Source organism: Stegostoma tigrinum, chromosome 40 (genome assembly GCF_030684315.1).
Source record: "Stegostoma tigrinum isolate sSteTig4 chromosome 40, sSteTig4.hap1, whole genome shotgun sequence".
NCBI classification, from domain to species: Eukaryota; Metazoa; Chordata; class Chondrichthyes; order Orectolobiformes; family Stegostomatidae; genus Stegostoma; species Stegostoma tigrinum.
Window position 1 is genome coordinate 10,792,843 of NC_081393.1, and position 24,619 is coordinate 10,817,461.

A 24,619-nucleotide genomic window follows, 5' to 3' on the forward strand; every position below is an offset into this window, starting at 1 on the left:
TGAGAATTCAGAGGGTTTTAACGAAATTAAATAAATGGTTACTTAGGAAAACAAGCTCATCAAATACCCCGTCAAACGCCTGAGTAATTGTTCACTTGACCCTCAACTTAACTCACACACCCCACCAATCCCTCCTGACCTGTCACCCCCTCTGTCCCCCTGAGAGCTGAAATCTTTTTCCCTACTCTCGACCAGGTATTCCCTGAACCTGACCCTGACACATCCTTAACCCCCCTTCTTGATCCGACCTGCGGGAACTGCCTTCCATCATCTTCAACTGCTCTGGACCCAAGGGTCCTTCATTCTGAAAGTTGACCCACCTCCCACGTTGCTCTGGACCTGCTATCCTTTTCCCTAAACTTACGATCCCTTTCCCCATTGCTGGACTCTCACTTCATTCAAAACTATCTTCCCTGTACCTCCTGTGGATTTGATAATTCTCCATCTTCCCAGCTCCTGGCCCTCCATGCCCTTTCCACATGACCAGTGAAGTGTCAGAATGGAACTGTGGCTGTGCATTTCTGCTGAGTTCCTGATTGGAATCTCCTGTCGGACCTATTGAGTTGTTTCCTTTCACAGGACCAGAGTGGCAACTTCCATGACATTACAACTTCTTGGAGAATGCAGCCCATGTGTTCAATTGGCAGTGTTAATCATGTCAATATGTAACAAAGAATACATTACAAAAACATGTTTACACTGACCTTGAAAGCGTGTTGTGACCAGTGGCTGGAGGAAGGGAAACGTAAGAGTTTTTTTAACAGTGTTGGACTGAAATTTGATGTGAAAAACTGTTTTATGTGTAAGTGTGTTATACGAATTCGTAAAACTCTTGTCATCTTGTCAAATTATGTCTGATCAATAACAAAACTGAAAATGTGCTTACATGAAACGTTATGAACGACAAGAGCAAACTAGTGAACAAGTTTGACTTCTCTTTTTGCTTATGAATTTTGTACTGTTACTAGGTGCAGATCCAGGGACTGATCTACGTGGGACAGGATTCCTTGGTCTCATGCACACCTTGTACATGGTGATGGATTTGCAGACTTTACCTTTGGCTCGTGATATTTACAAATTGTCACAGCATCCGACACAAGTTAGTTAATGCTTCCAGTTTTAATTTGGTTGAAAATTTCTCAGAGTCTGTTTTGGATAAGGACACACAAACCCCATTTACTAATACTGCATACTGCTGAATACACAGATTAAGTTTATTAAAATTAATGAAGTTAAGCTGTAAGATACACTGGAGTTTTGGAATACAGCACCAGGCATGGTGTCTGAGGCTTTTCTTTTTCCCGAGAGGAAGCATAAATGTAGAATATAAGTATTTCTGATTTCTTTCAGATATTAATGGACTGGTTCCGTTTTTTTAAATGACACACCATTTTGAGGTTCTGAAAGATTTGTTGAAAGAGTTACATGAATTCTGCCCTTTGCTGAGATGATATACAATGAGTATCTTATCTGTACAATGTTTGCTTTCACTTTGACCATATTTTCTTTGTTGCAGAATTTCCCTTTCTGTCTCATGTCCATTAACATCACCAGAATCACTATCCAAGCTTTGAGGGAAGAATGTTTATCCAAGTAGGTGACATAGAATAATCTCAGATTGTTCCTATCAAATGAGAGGGTAATTAGAAATTAAACATTGAACCACGAAAATTGTTGCAAGTCGATGAATTTCTTCTCCATTCTTCCAAAAAAAAATCAATGCCAATAAACAGTCAGCATCCTTGTGGCTGACAGTTGTGAGTTGCCATCTGTCTTACTGACATTGCATTTTACACAGTCTCCAATTGACTGTTTATCAATATATGGATAACGAATTATGCTTGAAGAATTAAGAAAACTACAGTGAAAATATTTCATGTATTCCCTGCATTCAGTCCACCCTTAAGCAACATGGTAATGCAGACAATCCCAGAAAAACAATGGGGCAGTTGCCTCTGACCGGTTAACCCTAACAGGTGCCAGAACATTTGGCTGCTGAATGGCACCTGGAGGAGAAAATTGGTTTCATTGTGGGACTGGTTAGCCAGAAAACCAATAGGCTTCTCTTTATGCCTTCAGGTTTTTTAGACTGGTCAGTTTTCCAGATATTTTCTCACTAACCTGTTAAGCGATAGTATGACACATGTCTGGATCGGCTGAGACTTGAACCTAGGCCTCATGACTCAGAAGTCAAAACACTACCAGTGTATCACAAGAACCCCGGTCATTCTTGCAGCTCCTTCTGCCCACCAGTCTCACCTATTTCCCCTCCATATCTTTCCAGTCATTGATTAAACAATTAACTCCATTCTCTTGCTTAATTACTTGCGATTTTAACAATGGGCACCAAGTTGTGATGAGAGAAAATTAAAGATTTGGAACTGTAAACTTGAAAGACCATTACTGTGATTCTTTTAAATTCTGGCTGAGTTGTAAATGCTGTGTGTTTTGTGACAGAGAATGTAACCGAAGGCAGCAGGTGATTGGAGTCCTTAATGATTTCTATGTGGCTGCATTCCTGCATCTTTATCAGATATGGAAAACACAGCACAAAACCATCTCTGATTCAGGATTTGTTCTTAAAGGTGAAAAATTGAGTGCAAGATATACTTCTCTGAAATCCTTTTGACTTGTATTTGTTACTGCATGTTAGTGGGTTGAGGGAATCTTCAGACTTGTTCATAAGGTTGCATGTTAAATGCTTAAAGTAAGGAAAAGAACACTTGAAAAGCCGCAGCTAAATGCTTGGTAAATTCAGAATGGGTCTCACAGCTGATAGTTTTCATGACATGAAAAGCTCAAAATGTAAAACATTGAACTGCTTGCAACAGATTAGTGAAAGCCTGGGAAGGGACATGAGGCTTCATACAAATCGGAAAATCATTGTTGCTTAGTTTCCTTAGATAGGTGGCACACAGTCAAAATACAATGAGATTTTTTTTTGTTCATCGGATTGGGGTGCTGCTGACTGGGCCAGCATTTATTTCCATCCTTGTTTGCTGCTTGAACTGGCTAGATTGTGAGGAACATCTCAGATAGCAGTGCAGAGTCAGCGACACTATTGTGGATCTGGACTCAGACTTGGGAAGCATGATGGATTTCCTTCATGTAAAGACATGCATGATCCAGATAGATTTTACAACAATCAACAAATGACTTGGCGAGTTTTTAAATCCAGATCTTAATTGATTCAAATTTCACCATCTGCTGGATTCTGAGTCCAGTGTCAGTTTTTTTTTGCCAAAAAATATACTTTATTCCTTTAAAAAAAATCTTCCAACTACATTCACTAGGCAGTTCCGTACAGTCATTGCATATCCAGAGAAACCAACATTGGAGATAAAAAGTGTGGAGCAAGTTGAACACAGCAGGCCAATCAGCATCTTAGGAGCACAAAAGCTGATGTTTTGGGCCTAGACCCTTCATCCCGAAACGTCAGCTTTTGTGCTCCTAAGATGCTGCTTGGTTGCTGTGTTCATCCAGCTCTACATTTTGTTCTCTCGGTTTCTCCAGCATCTGCAGTTCTCTTTATCTCTGAAACCAACATTGGAATTTGACATTCCCTGCACTTACAAAAGCCAAAGACATTTCTTATGCAGGACACTGTTTACATACGTACAACGAGAGGGTCTGATAACTGGCAGACCCTTGTTATGAGAGATAATGGGAACTGCAGATGCTGGAGAATTCCAAGATAATAAAATGTGAGGCTGGATGAACACAAGCAGCATCTCAGGAGCACAAAAGCTGACGTTTCGGGCCTAGACCCGAAACGTCAGCTTTTGTGCTCCTGAGATGCTGCTTGGCCTGCTGTGTTCATCCAGCCTCACATTTTATTATCTTGGAAGACCCTTGTTATGCTTTGGCAAAAAGACCTGAGATAGTGGTGTCTCCCCACTGTGCCTTGGCAGCAGCTGCCCAACCTTTAGGGCTTCCCTCAGCATGTACTCCTGGACGTTGGAATGTGCCAGTCTGCAACACTGGTTTGAGTTCAGCTGTTCACACTGGAAGACCAACAAGTTTCAGGCAGACCAAAGAGCGTCTTTCGCTGAGTTGATGGTCCTCCAGGTGCGGCCAATGTTTGTCTCGATGTGTCCCCCATGGACCAGCCCATAGAGCAAAGGCTCCTGCGTTACAGAGCTGCTTGGGACAAACCTTGAGCAAAACCTCTCTCTCCAGACCTTATTTGCAAAGTTGCATTCTAGAGGTAATGAGTGACAGCCTCTTCACCAGAGCAGCTGCTTTGAGGGCAACGTGCCGTGGCGCACAGAGACCGAGTCTGCATGAAGGATCTGATGGGATGTGCCCTTCTCGCAACTCGCCAAACTACATCTTGGTGCTCGTTGGACAGTTCTGGCGATGAGGTGTTCTGCCGAATGACTTCATTGGTCTGTTCAGGGAACCATGTTACAGGATCCACCCTCTCCTTTTTGCCACAGGGTCTCAAGGACGCTATGTGCTGACCACTTCCTGACGGACTTGTGGTCAAAGATGCCACTACACCATTGCCTCCTTCCAAATGGAGCCGAAAAGAGTAGAAATCACTAATTTAATATGTCTGAAATTCCATTTCACCTTGTGCTTTAAATTACTGCTTAAAAATTTTTCCTGTTTCCTTGCAGGAGTTGAAATGTTTGCCAAAAAAAACCCAAAACAACTCCTGAAAAGGCTGGAAACTTATTTGATGGGACGTCAGAATGGAACTGTCTTGCCAGCTGACAAGATGTCCTCAACTTCAGACCACAGTCTGATTGGGATGAGATCAAAATCAACATCTGTCATAAACACCAAAGAGATTAATTTTATGGGTGTGTGTGAGCTGGAGCCAGAACCTGAGGGCGAGGTGCAGCTAATCTGAATCTGTTGTGAGTGATGAAAAGTGAGAAAGATAATGTCGCCTTGTAGCAGGGATGTGACACTTGATTGTTTCACCATTATGGCATGCAGTACATAAATACTAGACGTTATATGTTGCCATAAACCCCACACAACAAAAATAGAACAACTGCTTTCCTGCCTAACAGAGGCTTGCAAATGTGTAAATGTTGTAGGTGTGTCATCCTAGCTCAAAAGATATTCAGTACAATTCTAACTTGAGTGCTGTTGCCAAATAATGCTAGTACACGGATGCTTTTCTGCTTCCTTTTGAAAACAATAGTGCCAGACTCTGAGCAGGAATGCAGCCCCGACTCAGGAGAGAAGAATGTCTTTGTTTCCGTCAATAGAGGTGCAGACTGTGCTAAACATTGTTTGTGCTGTACATTTTAAGTAATGCAAATTAGCTTCATTTCTGGGTTTGTGATATGAGTATCAATAGAGAGAGTTTTAAGACTTTCTTTCCACTCTGACATAATTAAGGAGAGGCAGTTAAATGGCTTGGGCTGAATGAAGAAATTTTACTTTTGGGATGGTTCCCTCCTCACCTGATTCTAACTGAACCATGCAAATTGGTTGTATGTTATATGAGAGCAGAAAATTATCAACAGGCATGTGATTGTCGTTAGCACTACTTGATTTGACAGTACCTATTCCATTCTCTGTCAACCATTCCACAGAACCTGTTCTGAGCATAAGCTGTAGGCCACTTGAGTGAGCACAAAAACGTGTTCAAACTTATTAAAATACTCGAGTTTATTGTAAAGAAAATATCCAACCATTAGTTGCTGATGACAGACTTATTACATTTAAATAAACATCTTTTGCGTAGCCTAATCATTGAGCATTTTGCATCATGTTCCTTTTTAAAAGATGCTCCAAAGTATCCATCTGATCAAAGGCACTTTCATCGTGCTTTGTGTTCATTTTTAACTATTGGTCTTATCAGTATGTAGTTTCCCCTCCTTCAGCAATCATTACTGATTGCAAAATAAATTACATTAGCGCTCCTCACCTTCAATCAAATAAGTGTTGAGCCCGCCATTCTGTCTCATTATTCATCAGTTCTTTGTGCGTTAAAAATTGAAGCTGTCAAAAACTTTTCTGTTGGGTTCATTTTTATTCTTTGTGTTAAATTTTAATTCTAAATTGGACTGTTTCACTGTCAAGGTCTCCAAACAAGCCATGAAGTGAGTTCATTTTCACTCATCTGATTCTGGAAGAAATGAAATTTTAGTGATCCCTGGCCTTTCCCTTTTCTGTATATGACCAGCCTCAGTGATTACTTAATGGGATTAACGATTAGTTTGTATCCACATTGTCAGTCACTTGTGTGCACCATTTTGTTCAATCTGTGGGTAGTTTGGAGCTGTTAAGGATCTGCCATTTTTTTTTCATTTTAAGAAGAAAAGAATTTTGAACTCACTTTACAAGAGGAGGCCATTCTGGAGGCCCTCAACAAGAGTAACTCACCTCCTGCACTTTTTTTGGCTCACTCATGTGACATGGTGTCACTGGCTGGCCAGCATTTATTGCTTATTCCTAGTTGCTCTTGAGTAGTTGGTTGTGAATCGTGTTGTCCACTTGATGTAGGCTGACACACAGTGCCCTTCTGGAAAGAATTCCAGAATTTTGACCCAGCAAGAATGAAGGAATGTCAAAATATTTCCAAGTCAGGATGGTGAGTGACTTGGAGGGGAACTTGCAGGAAGTGGAGTCCCTGTGTATCTGTGGTCATAAGTTTGAAAGATCCTGAATCTTCAGTGAATATCTGCAGTGCCTCTTGTAGATTGTATACACTGCCACTACTGAGTGAATTTTTGTGGATTTGGTGCCAGTTAAGAAGGCTGTTTTGTCCTGGATGGTGTCAAGCTTTTTGATTGTTGTTTGAACTGCACCCATCCAGGCAGGTGGTGAGTATCCCATTACTCTCCTGACTTGTGTCTGGTAGGTGGTGGACGGCTTTGGGGAGTCAGGAGGTGAGTTATCTGTCTGTCTTTTCCCTGAAGCCCTGGAGATGTTTTCTCTTCATGTACTTAGCCAATTCTATTCCAAAGAATCATTGCCACAACCTTCCGACTGTTTAACATCTTTCCTGAAGTGTGTTGCCCAAAATTGTGTACAGTATTCCAGCTGAGACCAAACCAGTTTTGATCTTTTTGGCATTGCATAATTTTATTGCTTTTATTCTCTATTCCACTACATATAAAGCTCAGGATTCTACATAGTTTATTAATCAGCTTATCTTGAAACATCCAGACTCTTGTGCAGTACATTTACAACCACTGGCCCGCTTCCTTTCTCCCCAACCCTCAGCTTTACAACAACCAGAAAACTGCCCTGAAGAACTCTTTTTCAAGTCAAGTATTTTAACAGGTGATATTGACAGTCAGCAATCTCTGGCTGTGTTAATCTCCAGCAAGATGCCTTTGCAAATACAGATGTTCACAAGATATGTTTTTTTTTGCCAAACCGCTCTTCAGTTCTGAATTTACTTGAGTGGAATGTGTCCGTACAAGGTGAGTGAGCATTCAATGCAAGCTGAAAAATATCTATGTGGAAGGTTGGCAGACTTAACCATGTGATCAAAAATAACATTCACTTGAAGAATTTATCAAGTGTATAGTTGCTGGGTAACTTCAGGGACATTGAGCTGCACTGTGTCTGGGGAAAAAATATGGAGCATTACAATATTGGGTTCAAGGGCTGCTGTGCACGCAATTGTCACCAGCAGAGTGAAGCAAGGAATTCATAGCAGCTCCAAAGAGTCAAATGTGGTGAAAAATTGTTCATAGAAGGTTGAGAGATTTGGTTGTACATGCAATCTTTACTTATTGTATCTGTTGATGGACAGGTCCAGATCTGAGGTAAGATGAAGACACTTCACAATGTTTTGGAATTGAGGGCTTGGTCAATTTAGTGATTGAAACAGATTTTGTATATGAACAAAATTGCATGTGGATCCAAAGGCCCTTTCTGAATCTGAATGTGATAATTGTGCAGAAACAAAGTGGGTCCTGGGAATCTATGAAAATCTCTTCAATCCTTTTCGTTAATCTCTGGGCTATTGAAGTGATTATAGGTAATGTGATATTGTTTCAAAACTCTCACTTTTTGTTGACAAGTCTCAATTATCATATAGTTTTCCTTTGCACAAAGTCACGGGTTAATTCATGTTTTATCATAATCAGGAGTTCACTAACCAGCACTGTGATTGGTTGTATTGGAGATGTAATGTTAACACTGTACTTAGATGTTATGGTAATATAGCACTAAACATTTTTATTTTTGCATCCATTAAATTTTATGTTTTTAAAATAAAAAAAAATTCTTCAGCTATTAACTGTTTCAGTAACTTCATTGCATTAACCAAATGGAAGAGGCTGCAAGTTTGGCATTTTTGAAATACTGTCATCTGGTTATTGTTTCAGCTGTTTAAATAAGTACGTTAAGCTCATGAAAAAGGCTTGGTTTGGTAAATGCAACACAACAAAAACAGTACCAGAACTTGAATTGTACAATTTATATTTGAATTTTTCAACAGTAGTTCTGGTATCACTAAGTACTTGCTACTTCGGTTGCTGAACTAACAGTTTGAGGAGACATCGAAGTTAGGAGCAAGCATGGGCCATTCAACCCCTTGAACCTGCACTACCATTCATTATGATTGAGAACAGAATATGAAAGATAATTTATGGTTGCTAAGAAAGCAGCAGAGAGCTTGAAGCAGAGAGTCCTTTTTGTATAACAGAATCCTAGAATCCTGATTGTGTGGGAGCAGGCCATTTGGCCCATCGAGTCCACACCGACCCTCCAAACAGCATCCTACCTACACCCAACTCCTTACCCTATCCCTGTAACCTTGTATTTCTCATAGATAATCCACCTAGCTTGCACATTTCTGAACACTATAGGCAGTTTAACATGGCCAGTTCACCAACTTGCATGTCTTTGGACTTGGGGAGGAAACCAGAGCACCTGGAGGAAATCCACACATACAGGGGAGAATGTGCAAACTCAACACAGCCAATGGTCCAAGGCTGGGATCAAACCCAGGTCCCTGGTTCTCTGAGGCAACAGTGCTAACCCACTGTACCGTGAATGTGAAAATCTCATGGGATTGACAGTATTTTGGAAGTACATTTCAGCAGTTATCTTCAGAAGGACAATTTAACCTTGCTTTGGTTTTGGGAGGGGCTGATGCAGAGAAGAAAAATGCTTGACACCCTCAACGGTTGAGTTTTAACATCATATGTGAAGACTGCTTTCATGTTCTTGCTCTGTAACCATTTACGGGCAATGACGTTTGTTTCAACATCTTTGCCTCAAAATTTCACTTTGGGCAATAATCATTCTAGACCTCTACTCTATTTCAGATTTCAACCTTCTGTTCTTTCCCTGTTCTTGGTTCCCATGCTTTTCAGCAATTTACACTGGCGTGGTCCTGATTTAACAGATCCTGGATGTTTCTTCTTTCCTCAGTTCTGATGAAAGGACACGAATCCGAAATCTTAACTGTTTTCCTCTCTCCACAATAGCTTTCTGACCTACGTGGTGTTTTGTTTTCATTTCAGATTTTCATCACTGCACTTTTTGACCTTTTGCTTCCTAGATTCTTTATTGTGACCTGGACAATTTGATGCTGATAACAGCATTCACTTGCCAATAACACAAATCTGAAAGGTGACAGCATAGCAGCAAGTACCCTTCAGTGCATCTCGAGCAGTTTTTTGACCAATGTGTTATCTATCTTCTGATGCTGAGTTTAACCAAATTTGGTTGTTTGCAATCTTTCCAAATCTTTTCTCATGTTTCCATAACAATTCTCCATGTCTCAGTTTGGTTATGAATTGGTTATCTTGTTGAGGTTGGCTGGCTCGCTGAGCTGATTTCTTGTTTTGCACATGTTTCGTTACCATGCTGGGTAACATCCTCAGTGCAGTCTCCGATGAAGCATCGGTGTGTTTTCCCGCCTGGTTTCTAAACTCTGGGGTCTATTGAGATGGATTGCCTCACTTCAGGCTTTCCTTTGTAGTGGAATTATATGGGGTCAAGTTCAATATATTTACTAAGAGCATGTTTCGTGGAGTGCCAGACTTCATGGAATTCTCATGCCTGTCTCTGCCCAGCTTGTCCCAGGATTTTGGTGTTATCCCAGTCGAAATGGTGGTTCACCTTGTCCATGAGGATTGAGAGGAGTGAGTACTGGTCGTGTCTCGATACAATAACGACAAGAACTACAAGATGGGCAGGAGAAATTTACCAAAGATCATTAGACAGCATCTTTGTAACCGAGGACTACTTTGCCCTGGAAGGTCAAGGGTAGCAGATACATGGGAAGACCACTTTCACTAGGTGTCTTTCTCCTTTTTCTGCAATCCTTGATCTTCTGGAATAAAAGTTTTTTTTCCCCCAAGTCTCTCTCACTGTATTGAGGAGGCTCACTTATATATCCCCATCTTCAATGATGAAAAAGCCCAACACATTGAAGAACCAGCTGAAGATGGAATAATGACCTTTCCTCCATCATAAGGTCAGAAGGGGGTTTGTTGGCTGATAGTGGCACAATGTTCAGCATTATTTGTGACTCCTCAGATACTGAAGGAGTACATGTTCAAATGCAACAAGATCTGGACAACATCCAGACTTGGCCTGAAAAGTGGCAAGTAACATACATACCATACACACCAGGCATAAGAGACAATTGATTTTACCTTTTGACATTCAATGGTGTGACCATCACTGAATCCACCACTATCAACATCCAAGTGGTTACCATTGACCTGAAACAAAACTGGGCCCGCCACATAAACACAGTCTGCACAAGAGCAGATTGCAGGCAAGGAATACTGCAGTGAGTACCTGACCTCCTATCTCCCCAAAGCCTGTTCACCCTCTACAAGACCTAAGTCAGAAGTGTAAATGAATATTCCCTACTTGTCTAAATAGATGCAGCTCCAACACTATTTAAGCTTGACACCATCCCAGTCAAAGTAGCCAACGTGATTGGCATCACATCCACAAATGTCCACTCCCTCCACCATCGTTGCTAAGCAGCAGGTGTTTATGAACTACAAGATGCACAGCAAAAACTTACCAAAGATCATTAGACCGCATCTTTCAAACCCATGACTACTTCGAGCTGGAAGGACAAGGGCAGCAGATACACAGGAAGACCACTACCTGGACAGTGCCATCCAAGCCACTCAACGTGAAGATTTGGAAATATATCATTCCTTTACTGTTGCTGGATCAAAATCCTGGAAATCCTTTCCTAGGTGCATTGTTGGTCAACCTACAGTGCATAGATCGCAGTGGTTCAAAAAGGAAGCTCACCACTTCCTGCTCAAGGGCAACTAGGGAAGGGCACAAAATGCTGGCCAGCCAATGACACCCATGATGAGAAAAAGAAGTTGGTACTTTGTCAAAAACCTGGAACTGCCTTCCACCACCATGCAGTGAAGCTAGCTGTACCAGCACCATCTCACCCATCTTCATCATTTGGTGCTATGATAGCTTTATGGTCGTTCTGTGTTTATTTCTGCAGATGAGTCAGTTGGGTGTAGGTCCCAAGCAACCCCAGATCATGGGCTAGTTCCGGCTCTGAGGTCGCAGAGTCTTTAGTGTTGACAGAGGAGGAGCGTTGGAGGAAAAGTTGGATCTTGGATGCTGCCATTGAGGGAGTGGCTGGACCGGCAAGGTAGGCCTTTAATCAAGACCCTCATGCTTGTTATACAGACCCCGGGCACTGTCAATCAGCAAATGGAGGTTTAGCAGTGTAACAAGAAGATAGGAAGATGAACTCTACTGCAGTTAAATCTTGATTCATAGAAGTTCATAGAATCCGACCGTGTGGACACAGGCCTTTGGCCCCAACAAGTCCACACCAACCCTCAGGGAATCCCACCCAGATCCATTCCTGAAACCCACCTCATCCACACATCCCCGAACACTATGGGCAATTTAGCAATGGCCAATCCACCGATCCTGTACATCTTTGGACCGTGGGAGGAAACCCACGCAGATACGGGGAGAATGTGCAAGTGAACGATGTCAGACACAGCTGGCAGATACCGAGACTGCACAGTTCCTTTCAGAGGTGTAGCCCTGAGTTTAAAGTGTGTGACAGCAGTCCCTCAGGTGGCCGGTTGAGGGGGGTGTTTGGTGCGGAATCGGGGTGTAAGACGGCAGACCCCGCGCTTGGCACAGCGGGAGTCGGTGCGCGCGAAGCCAAGAGACCGTTGGCGGTTTCAGTTCAAACGGGCAGAAGGCGAAGGTTCCGAATACGTTCGTGCCACCAACCGTCTGACCCTCCGACTTGGACCGGCCTGACTTCGATCCGAGGCCGCTTGCCGTTCTGGTCACGGTAGCGTCGTCGACTCGGCATCCTTCCATCCACTGGCTGCTCGTCCCCTCCCGGGGCTGAGGTGGTGGGGAGTTTGCCGGCCGGTTGGGGTCAGTGGTCCAGGTGTAGGAAGGTGGAAGAGGTACACGGAGAGAAACTGGGGAGGTTTGTGGGTGTCCGGTGGCTCGGTGCGGTAATCGGGAGTTTGGATGAATGAAGTGAGATCGGTTTTAGGGTGGGGAGGGACGGCAGATGGGCGGATTGGAAAGTCGGGTATTTCGTTAGGGAAAGGAAAGTCGGTGTTTGGAAATTATCAGGGGGGGAATGGTGTTAGTGGGTCCTTTTCCATGGCGAGTTTGGAAAGGGTGATGGTGTGTAGGCAGGGAAGGGCACTTTAGGATGATATGGGGAGGATCGGGGTTGATGCAGGCAAAAGGTGAGTGTTACATTTAGAATGAAAAAATGCAGTCAACTTGCCTTATTGTCGTAATATGCTTCTTAAATGTGGAAAAATGGCTTACAGTTGTAATTAGAGATGTCATTTTTTTTCTAAACCAAGGTTTTGGTTGAAAATTGATCTTTGAAATGTTTTTACGGTCCACAAGAAGGTATTAAACTGAGGAAAGGAGACACGCCACAATCTCTCTCGCATCCTTGCGATCCTTTGGACCTCGCTTGATATTCATGGCTGGCCATCCTGTTGACTTGAAGGTTTCCGTTGAAAGTTCATTCCTGGGGTGGCCGGTAGCCCAGCTTACTGCCCAAAGCATTGTTCACCTAGTCAATTTAATGGTTTTTCAGGTTGCTGTTTCCCCACCAAAATTTGTGAACCCTGCTTTTCACAAACTGACTTGTTGTTGTCGAAAGCATGAATTGACCAAAGTGACTTGGGACTGTACAAAATCCTTAGCTTGCCACAGTGGCCACGTTTTGTGACCCCGAACTTCCAGTTGTATCACATTTTAACATGTAACCATGTTACATTGTCAACATTTCTGTGTCAGGCTTGTTGGATTGTGTCAGTGAGACTCAGTGCGGAAAAACATCTCGTTTTATGCTTGGGGGACTCGACAGCTGTCACGACTCAATATCGAGTGCAATTATTTTAGGACCTGAACACTATCTTCCACGTCCTTTACCCATGTCCTGTATCTGGCCCTGTCATGACATGGCTGTTTTTAGTGTAGCCACCCCATTTTCACATAGTTAAGTTACCCATTTGCAATCCTCTTGCTCCCTTGCTTACCATCATCAGTCCCATTGTCTACCTAATATTGTTTCTGACCCTCTGGGTTCCATCTCCACCTATCACTTTTTTTGCTTTTATTCCCTGCCCCCAACCCTAATTCTTCAGTGTACATAACAGCTTTTTCTAACTTCCATCAGTTCAGAAGAAGGTTCACCGGATCTGAAATGTTAACCGTTATTTTTTTCTCCACAGATGTTGCCAGATTGCTGAGTTTGTCCAGCAATTTGTGTTTTTGTTTCAGACTTCAGCAATAGTAGTTCTTTATTTTATCTGCCTATGTCTGGATTATGATGTCAAGTATAATTGACATATAGACAGTTCCCCAAAGTATGCAGTCTGACCAGAAAAAAAAGCTGTGCTAAACATTGACAGTCAGTTGCATAAATGGGCTCCAAATCTAAGAACTACAATTTACTAATGTGCTTATGCATTTCAATTATTGGTTGCAAGCTATCACATATCTGGAAAAACAAGCTTCTACAGCATGAAAGCACAAACACGTAAAGCTTAATCTACCTGTTAGAATGAATTTGGTAGTTTCTGCAATGTTTTGGTGCCTTGAAGGACCCATCCATTAAATCAAATTAAATTCAACCTAGTCAGTCGTTGCTTTATCAACTTGCCAGTCATGAGTGAAATAATGGATGCATTAATTAATACTGGAAGCAAGTGATACTTGGCAGCAGCCATCTACTTAATGATACCAGGTTGAGGTCACTGATAAATCATTGTAGCATTGAACCAAATGTGGACTTAGGAACTGAATGCCTGTCAAGGATGAGACAAGTCCCTCCAGAAATCCCAGCTTCATTCATCTGTGAAAAACAAAAAGGATCATGGACAAAACCGATGCAGTTAGAATCAGAGGGGAATCACTCCAGTGGCTGGAGCCATCCTTACACCAAGTGAAATCATCAGTGTCAGAAACTCATCATTACAGGTTAGGGTAAAGATTTCCTCAGGGAGCAAGCAAAATGAAGCATGACATCGCCACTTTTGTATTTGGATCTCTTTGCAACAGACAATGACTATTTGCTAATTACTCGCTGTACATTGACATTAATGCTTCATTATTCATGCATGAGGTGGGTGTTGGTTTGAGCACTAATGTCTCACCGTTTACATGAAATGCGTCATTTTTACTTCTGCCAAAACAGACAATTTGACATTCTCATATTATACTCCATTTGCTAGATACTTCTGCACTCATACTGATTGACATTCCTTTGTATCCTCCTGATGCTGTCTTCAGAAGTTAATTTTCCACTAGTCTTTGTCATCAATAAATTTAGCTTTCATGTTTTTGCCCCTTCATCTAAAATCATGCCACATGTCTGCAATGTTTGCAGCTGAGAAAATGAGAAGCAGTAATGTGGGAATGCTATTAATTCTGACCCTCAGTGTCTAAGCTTAGAACTGTTCAGTCATCTTCATTGCTGGGTTAATATCCTGGAACTTTCTTACCAACTAAAATCACAGTCACTGCCACTTCAAAACAAAAACAAATTAAATGGAGAGCTCACTGTCATCTCAGGCAACAGTGGATGGACTATAAATGCAGAGTCTATCACCTGTTGTGAGATTACTTCAGAAATGATATGCAGCCATCGAGCGTGTCGTTGCCTTTGCAAAATTTGCTGAATTTTACTCTTGGAAAAATGTGAGAGTTTTCTGAGGATGGCAAATCTTTGGAGCATAAAACAATGGGGGGTCAGATCTAATTGCAGCCTCCTACAGCAGGTGTGCCATCAGAAGCTGTCACTGACCCTTGTCACACTACTGTCATCCCAGAATGTGTCGCAAAAGTTGTGCTGGACTTGTAAAGGATCCGAACATCCACCTTCCCAAGAGCGTTGTAACTGCTGAACAGCAAAATGTAACTGAAATTTCACTCTCAGTTGATGCTATTCAATCTTTATCTGAGTTGTTTGCACAGGTCATGGTTGCTCTGTGACATTTTCCCATTTTAATTTGTTTTTACAATGAATGTGGCCACTAATTCAAGGACCAATTAGAGCCGAGCCTGATGAAGTCCAGTTCTGAAGAAGGGACTCTTGACCTTAACACTGACTTGTCTCCATGAATGCTGCCAGATCTGTTGGGTTTTTTCCAGCAATTCTGTTGTTATAGCTTGATTTCCAGCGTACACAGTTCTTTGATTTTTGTTTCTGAAAATGTACTTTGCCTTTGTCCAGACTGGTACTGAGCCCTCCTTGTGCACTGTTCTGTTCAGTTTTATGTAGTTCTGTTATCCCTTGTGGTCACATGCTGGTGTGGAATAAGATGATCAGTATCAATAACCCAACTTCTATATATGAAGAGAAAGTAAGAACTGCATATGCTGGAGTTAGAGATAAGTGTGGAGCTGGAGAAGCACAGCAGGCCAGGCAGCATCAGAGGAACAGGCAAGTTGAAGGGTCCTGACCCGAAATGTCAGCTTTCCTGCTCCCCTGATGCTGCCTGGCCTGCTGTGCACCTCCAGCTCCACACTGTGTTATTTCTACATCTGAAGAAACTGGCAGGTTCCTGCAGCCAACTGTTTAGCAAAGTTGCAGCCATATGCAAGAATTTGATGGATAGCAAATTAGTTATATGCAGAGATAATCTGTTACTCTGTTCATAACTTTACACATGGTTCTTTTTGTTCCTGATCCATTCATCTTAGCTCAGTTTTTCTTTCAGTTGATATCATGGCTTCAGTGCGCAACAGCGATGATGGATTTGTTCAGGTCTCAGCTTCTCGGGAATCAAGCGAATTTGTCAATCAAGTAATTTATAGTTTTTCATTACTTTTATTGTATTACAATTGTGAAAACAAAAGCACTGTTTTCATCCATCGTGACTCATTAATGCCTCAGACTGTTCCCGCTGTGAAGTGCAATCATGTGAATTCCCTCCCTAAGTGCATTGTGGGTCAACATACAGCGTGTGGACTGCAGCAGTTTACAAAGGCAGCTTGCTATCACCTTTTCAAGGTGGCAGCTTAGCACAAGCAATGAATGCTGGCCAGCCAGCAATGCCCATGTCCCAGGATTGCTTTCAGTAAACGTTTTGAAAACTGCTGATCTGTAAACCAGCATGACAAGTGTTTAGCAAGCAGCAAAAATGCTCTAGTAAGAATTAGTTCAGCTGTAATTTGTATTTTTTATTGAAGTACAAATTTTGAATTGGACCTTGGAAGAAGCCTGAAGCTTTTTTAACTAGTTTGTGAACGACTGACCATGCACCTCAATGCATATCAAGATCAGAGGCTCTAACTTACTATCTCATTGGCTAACTGACAGTATTCCTGAATGTTCGAATGCCTTTTGTATTAGCCTCAATCGTTGTGTGTGAGTCCGTGCACTTTATTGTGAAGGAAGAATGACACACCTCAGCTGACAAGTGACACAGTTCGAGACGAATAGACAAAGCAATTCTATTTAATTGTTGCAAATTAGTAAATACAAATTATTTCTAAAATGATTCTTCATATTGAGTTTCTTCTTGGTTTTTGCTGCGATTATTGTGGCGAAATCCTGGATATCAAAGTAAATAAAGTATTGAACTTTAAGTTTGGGCTGTCAGGAGGTCTTCCAAAATGTGTGGTTTGTTGAGAACTGTTAATATATATTGTACTTGGATGTCCAGAAGGTACTTGATAACTTGCCATATCGAAGGTTATAGCAGAAACTTAAAACTCACGGTGTGGAGAATAACATATTGGAATGGACAGAAAGTGGACTAACTAACAGGAAACAAGAATAGGCAGAAAACTAACATTTTCCAGTTGCTAAAAAAGAGCAAACTGTGCCAAAATGATCAGTGCTGTGCCAAGACTTGAATAATTAATGGAAGGGACTTGGATGAAGGGAACCAAGATATAATGGCTAAATTTTCTGATGACTTAGACATAAAGCGGTAAATGAGGTGTGAAGTGGACTTGAAGCCTCAAAGAGACATATAAAGTTACCCACATTTGAGAGGGCCATTGGGATACTGTCTCAACTAAGAGATACAACTGGTGGGCAGTTTAAATTCAGAGTCAGCACTTCTCAGGCAAAGTCAAGAGGGTGGACTTTCATGGTGACCTCAGCAGATACTGGAATTGAACCTTTGCTGTTGGCATCCCTGCATTGTAAACCTCTGGGGCGGCACTGCAGCCTCACAGTGCCAGGGACCCGGGATCGATTCCAGCCTTGGGTAACTGTCCGTGTGGAGTTTGCATGTTCTCCCCGTGTCTGCGTGGGTTTCCTCCAGGTGCCCTGGTTTCCTCCCACAGTCCAAAGGTGTGCAGGCTAGGTGGATCAGCCATACTAAATTGTCCGTAGTGTTCAGGGGTGCGGGGGTTATAGGGGGATGGGTCTCCATGGGATGCACCAAGGGGCGGTGTGGACTTGTTGGGCCGAAGGGCCTGTTTCCACACTGTAGTGAATCTAATCTGTTAATGACTGGAGTCGACTGATCTCAAGATACAGACAAATACAGTGGGGGAAACCGTGAAGTTGTTTCTTTTGGCAGGAATAGTTTTCTTTAAAAGTTGTGTAAATGATGAGAGATTGCAGAGCCCTCATGCATGGGTTATAAAGCAGTTGTATTAGGAACTGCAAGTCATTAGGAAATCTAATAGAATTACTTTTTATTTCTCTTGGAATTGAAAATTCAAGGTTACTTCATACTTAAGGTTGAGTACAAAAAAATGAGCTAGTGCTTAAAATATTGTGTAATTGGTGGCATCACATCTGGAGTTCTGTGCACAGCATTAATTGTCTTATTTAAGGTGTGGCGAAACTGTGGCTTAAAGAGGTGTATTTTATCCTGGCTTTGTTTTTAATGAAGAGACCTTGAGACAGAGGCAGAGGGTAGTCTGTTCCAAGCCAGTAAACTGCTTTTGAGCCCTTGGGAGTTTTTGAAAGTGTTGGAACAATAGAAGCAGCATGAATAGATCGAGTCAGGCTCCCACAGAACTAGGGTTTCAGTTTAGCATTAAATATTTGTTGGCCTTTTGAAGCTGGTTGTGTAGGCAGCCGCTGTCGCTTGCTCGCTCTCTCCCTGCTGCAGCTAAAAAGCTTGGTTTTTCTTTCTGCTGCCAAAGTTGTATGTGTGACAATGATTTTACTGACTTGGCCTTTACCAAGGATGTGTTTATGGGATGTTGGTATAATGGTAGGTTGCTGTTAGTAGTTAAATAATCTATCACTCTGTTAAAGTTTTCCACTAGGTTTAAAATTATACCCAAATCATCTTTATTTTGTTTGTGTTTTAATTATAGATATGAATAAAGTCTGTTTTGCTTAAAGTCAAATAGTGTGACTGATCGAATTACGTTGGAGCACAACATTTGACAGTTGCCTTTAAATTCAGTTAAAAGTTTGAGTAACTGATCTCATTGATATATTTGCAGGGAGTTTGTTTGAGTTCATGACAAAGGGAGGACTAAAGAGTAAGAGGTAACTAGATAGAAACGTTTAAGATATTAAGGGTTCTTGACAGGCTGGGGAATTTCTTGTGGGATATTTTGGAATGGGGGATCACTTTTTAAAAATCTGAGGTAAGACAGCTGGCAAGAATTCTTATAGGGATGTTAAACTCTGTAGTGTTCATTCTTGAAAGACATAGAAAATAGAGTTTTTGAATTGCGTTAGGGCAATGTTTGAAGATTCTTGGTCAACAAAGTGATGAACAGTTCCCAAGGTAGACAGCAATGTGGAGTAATCGGTTCAGCTGTAATCTTGTTGAATGGCAGATCTTGTTCTCGGGTTGAGTCACCTATTGCTGCTGTTAATTTGTCTGTTTACATGTTTGAAAGTACAAAACATGGATGACTTAGGAGCAGTATCAAATCAACTTAGAACTGTAAAATAGGCAAATGAATGGCATTTACAAGTTACGAGCATGTCATAGAATGTCATACAGCATGGAAGCAGGCGGTTTGGCTCAACAAGCCCACACCCACCCTCAGAGCATCCCACCCAGTTCCACCGCTCTTAACCCATCTAATCTGCAAGACCCTGAACACTGTGGGCAATTTAGCATGGCCACTCGACGTAGCCTACACATTTTTGGACTATGGGGGAAAACCAGAGCACCTGGAGATATGGGGAAAATATGCAAACTCCACACAGGTAGTCGCCCGAGAGTGGAACCCAACCAGAGTCTCTCCCCACCCCCCCGTATAGACATCTGCCTGTCGGCTGGGGTCAGGGGGTGGAGGAGGATGGGGTCGGTGTAGGACCAAGGGGGTTGTAGTTAAATGCACATTGTACACAGAGCCAAGTAAAGGAACTTGTAGTGCAGTTTGAAATTTATGGGTAAGATATTATGAGTATCAGAGCCATGGGTGGAAGGGGATCAGGGCTGGGAATGGTATATCCAAAGACTGCCATCCTCTGTCAAAAAGAGATAAAGGGAGTTGGGTTGCCCAGTTAGAAATGAAATTAAATAAGCAAGAAGTAGTATAGAATTGGAAGGCTCATAATCTGAGAGTACAGTTGGGGAACCACAAAGGATCAAAGGCTCTGAAAGGACTTAGATACAGGCCTCCGAGCAATTGTCAGGATATGGGGAGCAAAATAAATTAGGAGATAGAAACACATGTAAAATAGGCGTAATTATGATAATTACGGGAAACCTCAAGGTGCAGATGGACTGGGAAAGTCAGGTTGGTAGCTGATCCCAGGAAAAGGTGTTCCTGGATTGTCTACAAGATGTGTTTTGGAGGAGCTTGTGATAGAGCCTATTAGGGAACAGCCAATTCTGAATTTGGTGACCTGTAATGAGACATCATTGATTCAGGAACTAAAGGTGAAGGAATCCCTCGGGAACAATGACCATAATATGATGGAATTGACCCTGACGTTTGAGAAGGAGAAGCAAGAATCAGATTAAATGGTGTACAAACAAACAATGAGGGATGACCTGGTCAGAGTTGACTGGAAGAGGAAACCAAACAGGGAAGACAGTGAAGCAGCAATGGCAAGAGTTTCTGGGTAGCTCGTGTGAAGAAACAAAGCTGTTAGTGTTCTTTGAGGAGGCAACAAGCAAGTATGTCAAAGGAGAGCCAGTGGATTTCCAAAAGGCCTTTGAGGCTATGGCACAGGAGACTGGTTCATAGCTAAGAGCCCATGGTATTATGGGTGAGGTGCTACCATGGACATAGGGTTGGCTGACAGGCAGAAAGTGAGGATGTAAGGGTCTTTTTCAGGACAGCAGCTGGTGACTAGTGGGGTTGGTGTTTGGGTCCAGAACCATTCACATTATACACTATCAATCTGGACAAAGGAACTGAGCGAATTGTTGAAAAGTTTGTGGATGACACAAAGGTAGGTGGAAGGACAGTTAGTTGTGAGGAACGGTGGAGGCTGTGGAAGGACTTGGAAATGTGTGCAATGCAGTGGCAGATGGAATATGGTGGGGCAAGTGTGAGATATTGCACTTCGGTAGGAAAAAGAGACTATTTTCTGAATGGTGAAAGGCTTCAGAAATCTGAAGCACAAATGGACTTTGGGGGGAGTCAAGAGAAGGTTTACAAGAATGATGCTGGGGAGAAAGGGCATGTCATCAGAGGAGTGGTTCAGGACTCTGGTTCGATAGTTGATTTCTCAGTGGTGTCACTGAGGTTGTGCCCTCGCATCCTTATCTCTTCTCGGAGTGGAAATAACTTCTCAATGTTCTCCCTGTCTAGGCCTCTCAATATTCCATAAGTTTCAACGAGGTCACCCCTCAACCTTGTATTTTCTTCGGCAGAGGGTGGTGCACGTGTGGAACTCATTGAGACAGAGGGCTATGGAGACCTAGCTATTGGGTGTATTTAAGACAGAGATAGATAGGTTTTTGATTGGTAAATGGATCATGGACTTTGGGGCGAAGACAGGAGAAGAAGATTGACAAACACATCAGCCATGATTGAATGGCAGCAAAGGCTACTAGCTGAATGGCCTAATTCTGCTCTGACACAACACGGTCTTATGTGGGCATTGCTGGCAAGGATAGATTTATTGCTCACTCTGTATTGTCTTGGAGGAGATGCTCATGAGATGCCTTCCTGAACTGCTGCAACCCATGAGAAGATAGTTACACCGATTAATGTTGGAAAGGGACTTTATCTATTTTGTTTCAGTGACCGTGAAGCAGTATGGAGTCATATTCATTGCTCCCATTTTGTTAGACAGTACATCCTCGTATTGATCATGCTGTTGGTCAGGTGCAGCTTTTCAAACCAATCTCTTATTTCTTTGCTCATCCTTTTGCGTGGCATGATCATTTCGCTTGTAGTAAGTCATTGCTGTATTCCACTGTGTCTCATACCTTAGGTTTGTTTTTTTTTAAAATGACCCCTCCCTATTTGGCCTGCATCCAAAGGTTAACACTTGAAACCTTATCTGATGTTGATGGAATCTGTCCATCTGGCATGTTATTTCTATTACCTCTATTGGAGTAAATTTTGTTCCCAGCAATTTGAGAGGAGATTCTTGACTCCTCTTCTTGTGTTACAGTTGCAGCAGTGTAAGCTCTTCTCCAGTAGATGCCACTGCAGTGCTGATTATAAGCTAACAATTGACAATTCTGCTCTAATTGTTGAACGAGTTGTCCTCCAAGATGTTATGTATTTTTGTTTTTTTAAAAAAAGGCACTTTTGACCATTATTAATGTTTCTCCAAAGGAAAGGATATATTATAACCTCAATCAGCTGCAGATGATGCTTCTATTCTTTGTCCTTTTATGTTGGCACATATTTTGTGTTGGTTGTGCTCAGAATGAGTTGAAACTGTTGTTCGTGAAGGAATAAAACTTGTTTGTTTTGCTGTTAGGTGAAACATAGTGACCTCTTATCAACTCTGGCTTTCACTTCCCCATTTGGAGGGGTCAGTCTCTTCTTGGGAAACACTCGACCGTTTGTGGGTCGTTGCTGCTATATCTGTGCACCCCAAAGCTGGGTAAGAGTCTAGACGACACAGCTTTTGAAGACAATCAACATTTTGTTGACCGTGCACTGCTAACAATGTTGGATGATCATTGGGGGAATTAATTTTGACTTTGCACCTCAAGGATTGTAAAGCGGCATTTAGGTAAAAGTAAAGTATTCTTCCCTTTGGAAGAAGTAGTGTGTTTGGTGTTAGTTGTCATCCTGTTCTCTAGATATTTTTCAATATTTGGTACCATAATCAACAGAGTACACTTTTAAATGGAACGACTGACTTTCGAGCAACAAGTTGCATATTATATTTTCCTTCTATACAATTTCTTTGACAGTTATCTTCTATGTTTCTCGCAATACAATGTACCTGAATACTCTTGTGAAATACATAATCAGCCTCTTAAATGTTTGGAACTTTCCACATTAAAATTACCTCTATTTCAGGCTTTGCTTTTCCACAATCACTTAGCCTTGCTGGGATTTCGAAATGCCATCCTTGTTACAGAGACACAGACACGGTAGGTTGTTAAAGATGAGGATGCGAATAAATTGCTGTTTTCACCTGCAGTCAGAATGGATAAAAATTAGCTGCGATTTTACTGTTTCAGACTTTGTAATAAAGGTTCCCACCACCATCACCACCCCCTACCCCCTTCCAACAGTTTGCTTGGTTGTTACCAATGTACTACTAATACAGAGCTTTTCAAAGTGTGTCTCACTGCCAGGGTCACTTCAAGAAATTAACACATACTTTTGTGCAGGGTGCACTTGTGCTTTTATCTATTTCGTCTGTTCGCTGATGTCTGGTTACGTTCTTGAAGGATTTCTTGACTCCTTACGGCCTTTGTTGAAAAATCAATAACAGAGCTGAACTGCAGATGAAACTGAAAGTGATTACCCTTAATGTAGAGGCAGCATGTGACAATGTATGTGCGCCAGACAGCTTGAAGTCATTGCAAACATGAGGTGGAAATCTCCAGTGGTTGACGGCATGTCCAGCACAAAGAAACATCGGAGGATTGTCGGAAATCAGTCAACTCAGTCCCAGAACATCACGACAGAAGTTGCTCAGGTTAGTGTCCAAAGCTCAGCAATCTTGAATTGCTTGATGAAAGATTCTCCTTCCATCATCACATCAGAACTGTGCTTTTTCATTGTTGATTGCACAGTGTTTGGTACCATCTCTAGCTCCTTGGAAACAACTGAGTTATATTCTGCAAGACCTGGGCAAGATTCAGGTTGGACTGAAAACTGGCAAGTAGCATTTGAAGCAAGAACATTTTTATAACGGAAGAGAATCTTTGCCATCTCCCTGCAACGTTCAGTGACATTGCCTGACATTTGTATGGCATGAGTGTTACTTCCTAGTTTCCAGCCTAAAACTGGACATTGTCTGGCAAGTTCCAGAGTGCAAGTCTTGAATATCAGTTCCAGACAAGGCATGCTGATTATTTTGTGTCTTTTTGGAGATAATCATTAGCTGGCACTTGCATGGTGCGAATGTTACGTGCCACCTGTTTGCCCACGTCGAATATTGACCAGAAGCTGTTGCATTTGAACAGGAACCGCTTCGGTATCTGAGGAGTTGTGATTGGTGTTGAACATAATGCTGATAACAGCAAACATCTCCTCATTTGATTTTATGGAGAGAAGGCTGTTGAAACTCCTGAAGGTATTGTGCCTGGGACATGATCCCAAGGAACTCTGCCATTGCACAGGAGGGATGCAATGTCCCTACCTCTGAGCCAGGAGGTCTGGTCCATGGTAATCAGTGGCACATTTCTTTGTCCACGCAACCTGGCGCAATGAGACATCACAGAATTTGGCCTGTTTATTTATTGTCTCTGGGATGTCACTATGTGCCATTTTATTTCTATATCTTTGTGGATTGAAATGAGGAAAGAACTGTTTTAAAACCAGCAATTACAAGGATTGCTATATGATTTGAAAGCAAGTAACTAGATGTGTGAACACTGTTTGCACAGCTGTAGGTCCCAGTAGTAGTTGCAGACAAACTGGAGCCTAAGGGTTGTGTACAAAGGGAGCAATAGTTGTTAGATTGGTTTGTGGACAAAGGACCAGTTATTGGTGACAAAACCACCCTGTGGCTCCTGCAAACCAGTGAAAGCCTCCAGAGAAGGAAGACTGACTAACAGCTTTCTGAGCAGCCCTTGGGAATCACTGGAGTGCTTTCCCGGTGTTTGCCCCTATTTGTCTGACATTGTGTCAGTGCTTGTTAGGGGGAGTTTGAAAG

At 42.1% G+C, this 24,619-nt stretch overlaps 2 protein-coding genes across 8 annotated transcripts in view; both read left to right on the forward strand.

The window, feature by feature from the left end:
* elmod3 (ELMO/CED-12 domain containing 3) overlaps positions 1 to 8,207 on the forward strand; it is a 173,587-nt gene extending 165,380 nt beyond the window's left edge. For all 6 annotated transcript variants that reach the window (XM_059641063.1, XM_059641062.1, XM_059641061.1 and 3 more), the window contains 4 exons: positions 969 to 1,099; positions 1,517 to 1,593; positions 2,458 to 2,585; positions 4,623 to 8,207. In XM_059641063.1, coding sequence (XP_059497046.1) covers positions 969 to 1,099; positions 1,517 to 1,593; positions 2,458 to 2,585; positions 4,623 to 4,858 — 572 coding nt within the window. In that variant the 3' untranslated portion in view covers positions 4,859 to 8,207. The remainder of the gene's footprint in view (positions 1 to 968; positions 1,100 to 1,516; positions 1,594 to 2,457; positions 2,586 to 4,622) is intronic.
* A 3,820-nt stretch (positions 8,208 to 12,027) lies between these two features.
* LOC125448080 (glycerol-3-phosphate acyltransferase 1, mitochondrial-like) overlaps positions 12,028 to 24,619 on the forward strand; it is a 66,040-nt gene continuing 53,448 nt past the window's right edge. Inside the window, exons 1-4 of one of the 2 annotated variants that reach the window (XM_059641120.1) lie at positions 12,028 to 12,362; positions 16,152 to 16,237; positions 22,259 to 22,384; positions 22,810 to 22,883. In XM_059641120.1, the coding sequence (XP_059497103.1) occupies positions 16,160 to 16,237; positions 22,259 to 22,384; positions 22,810 to 22,883 (278 nt within the window). In that variant the 5' untranslated portion in view covers positions 12,028 to 12,362; positions 16,152 to 16,159. The remainder of the gene's footprint in view (positions 12,363 to 16,151; positions 16,238 to 22,258; positions 22,385 to 22,809; positions 22,884 to 24,619) is intronic. The other variant, XM_059641121.1, reaches the window with a different exon arrangement.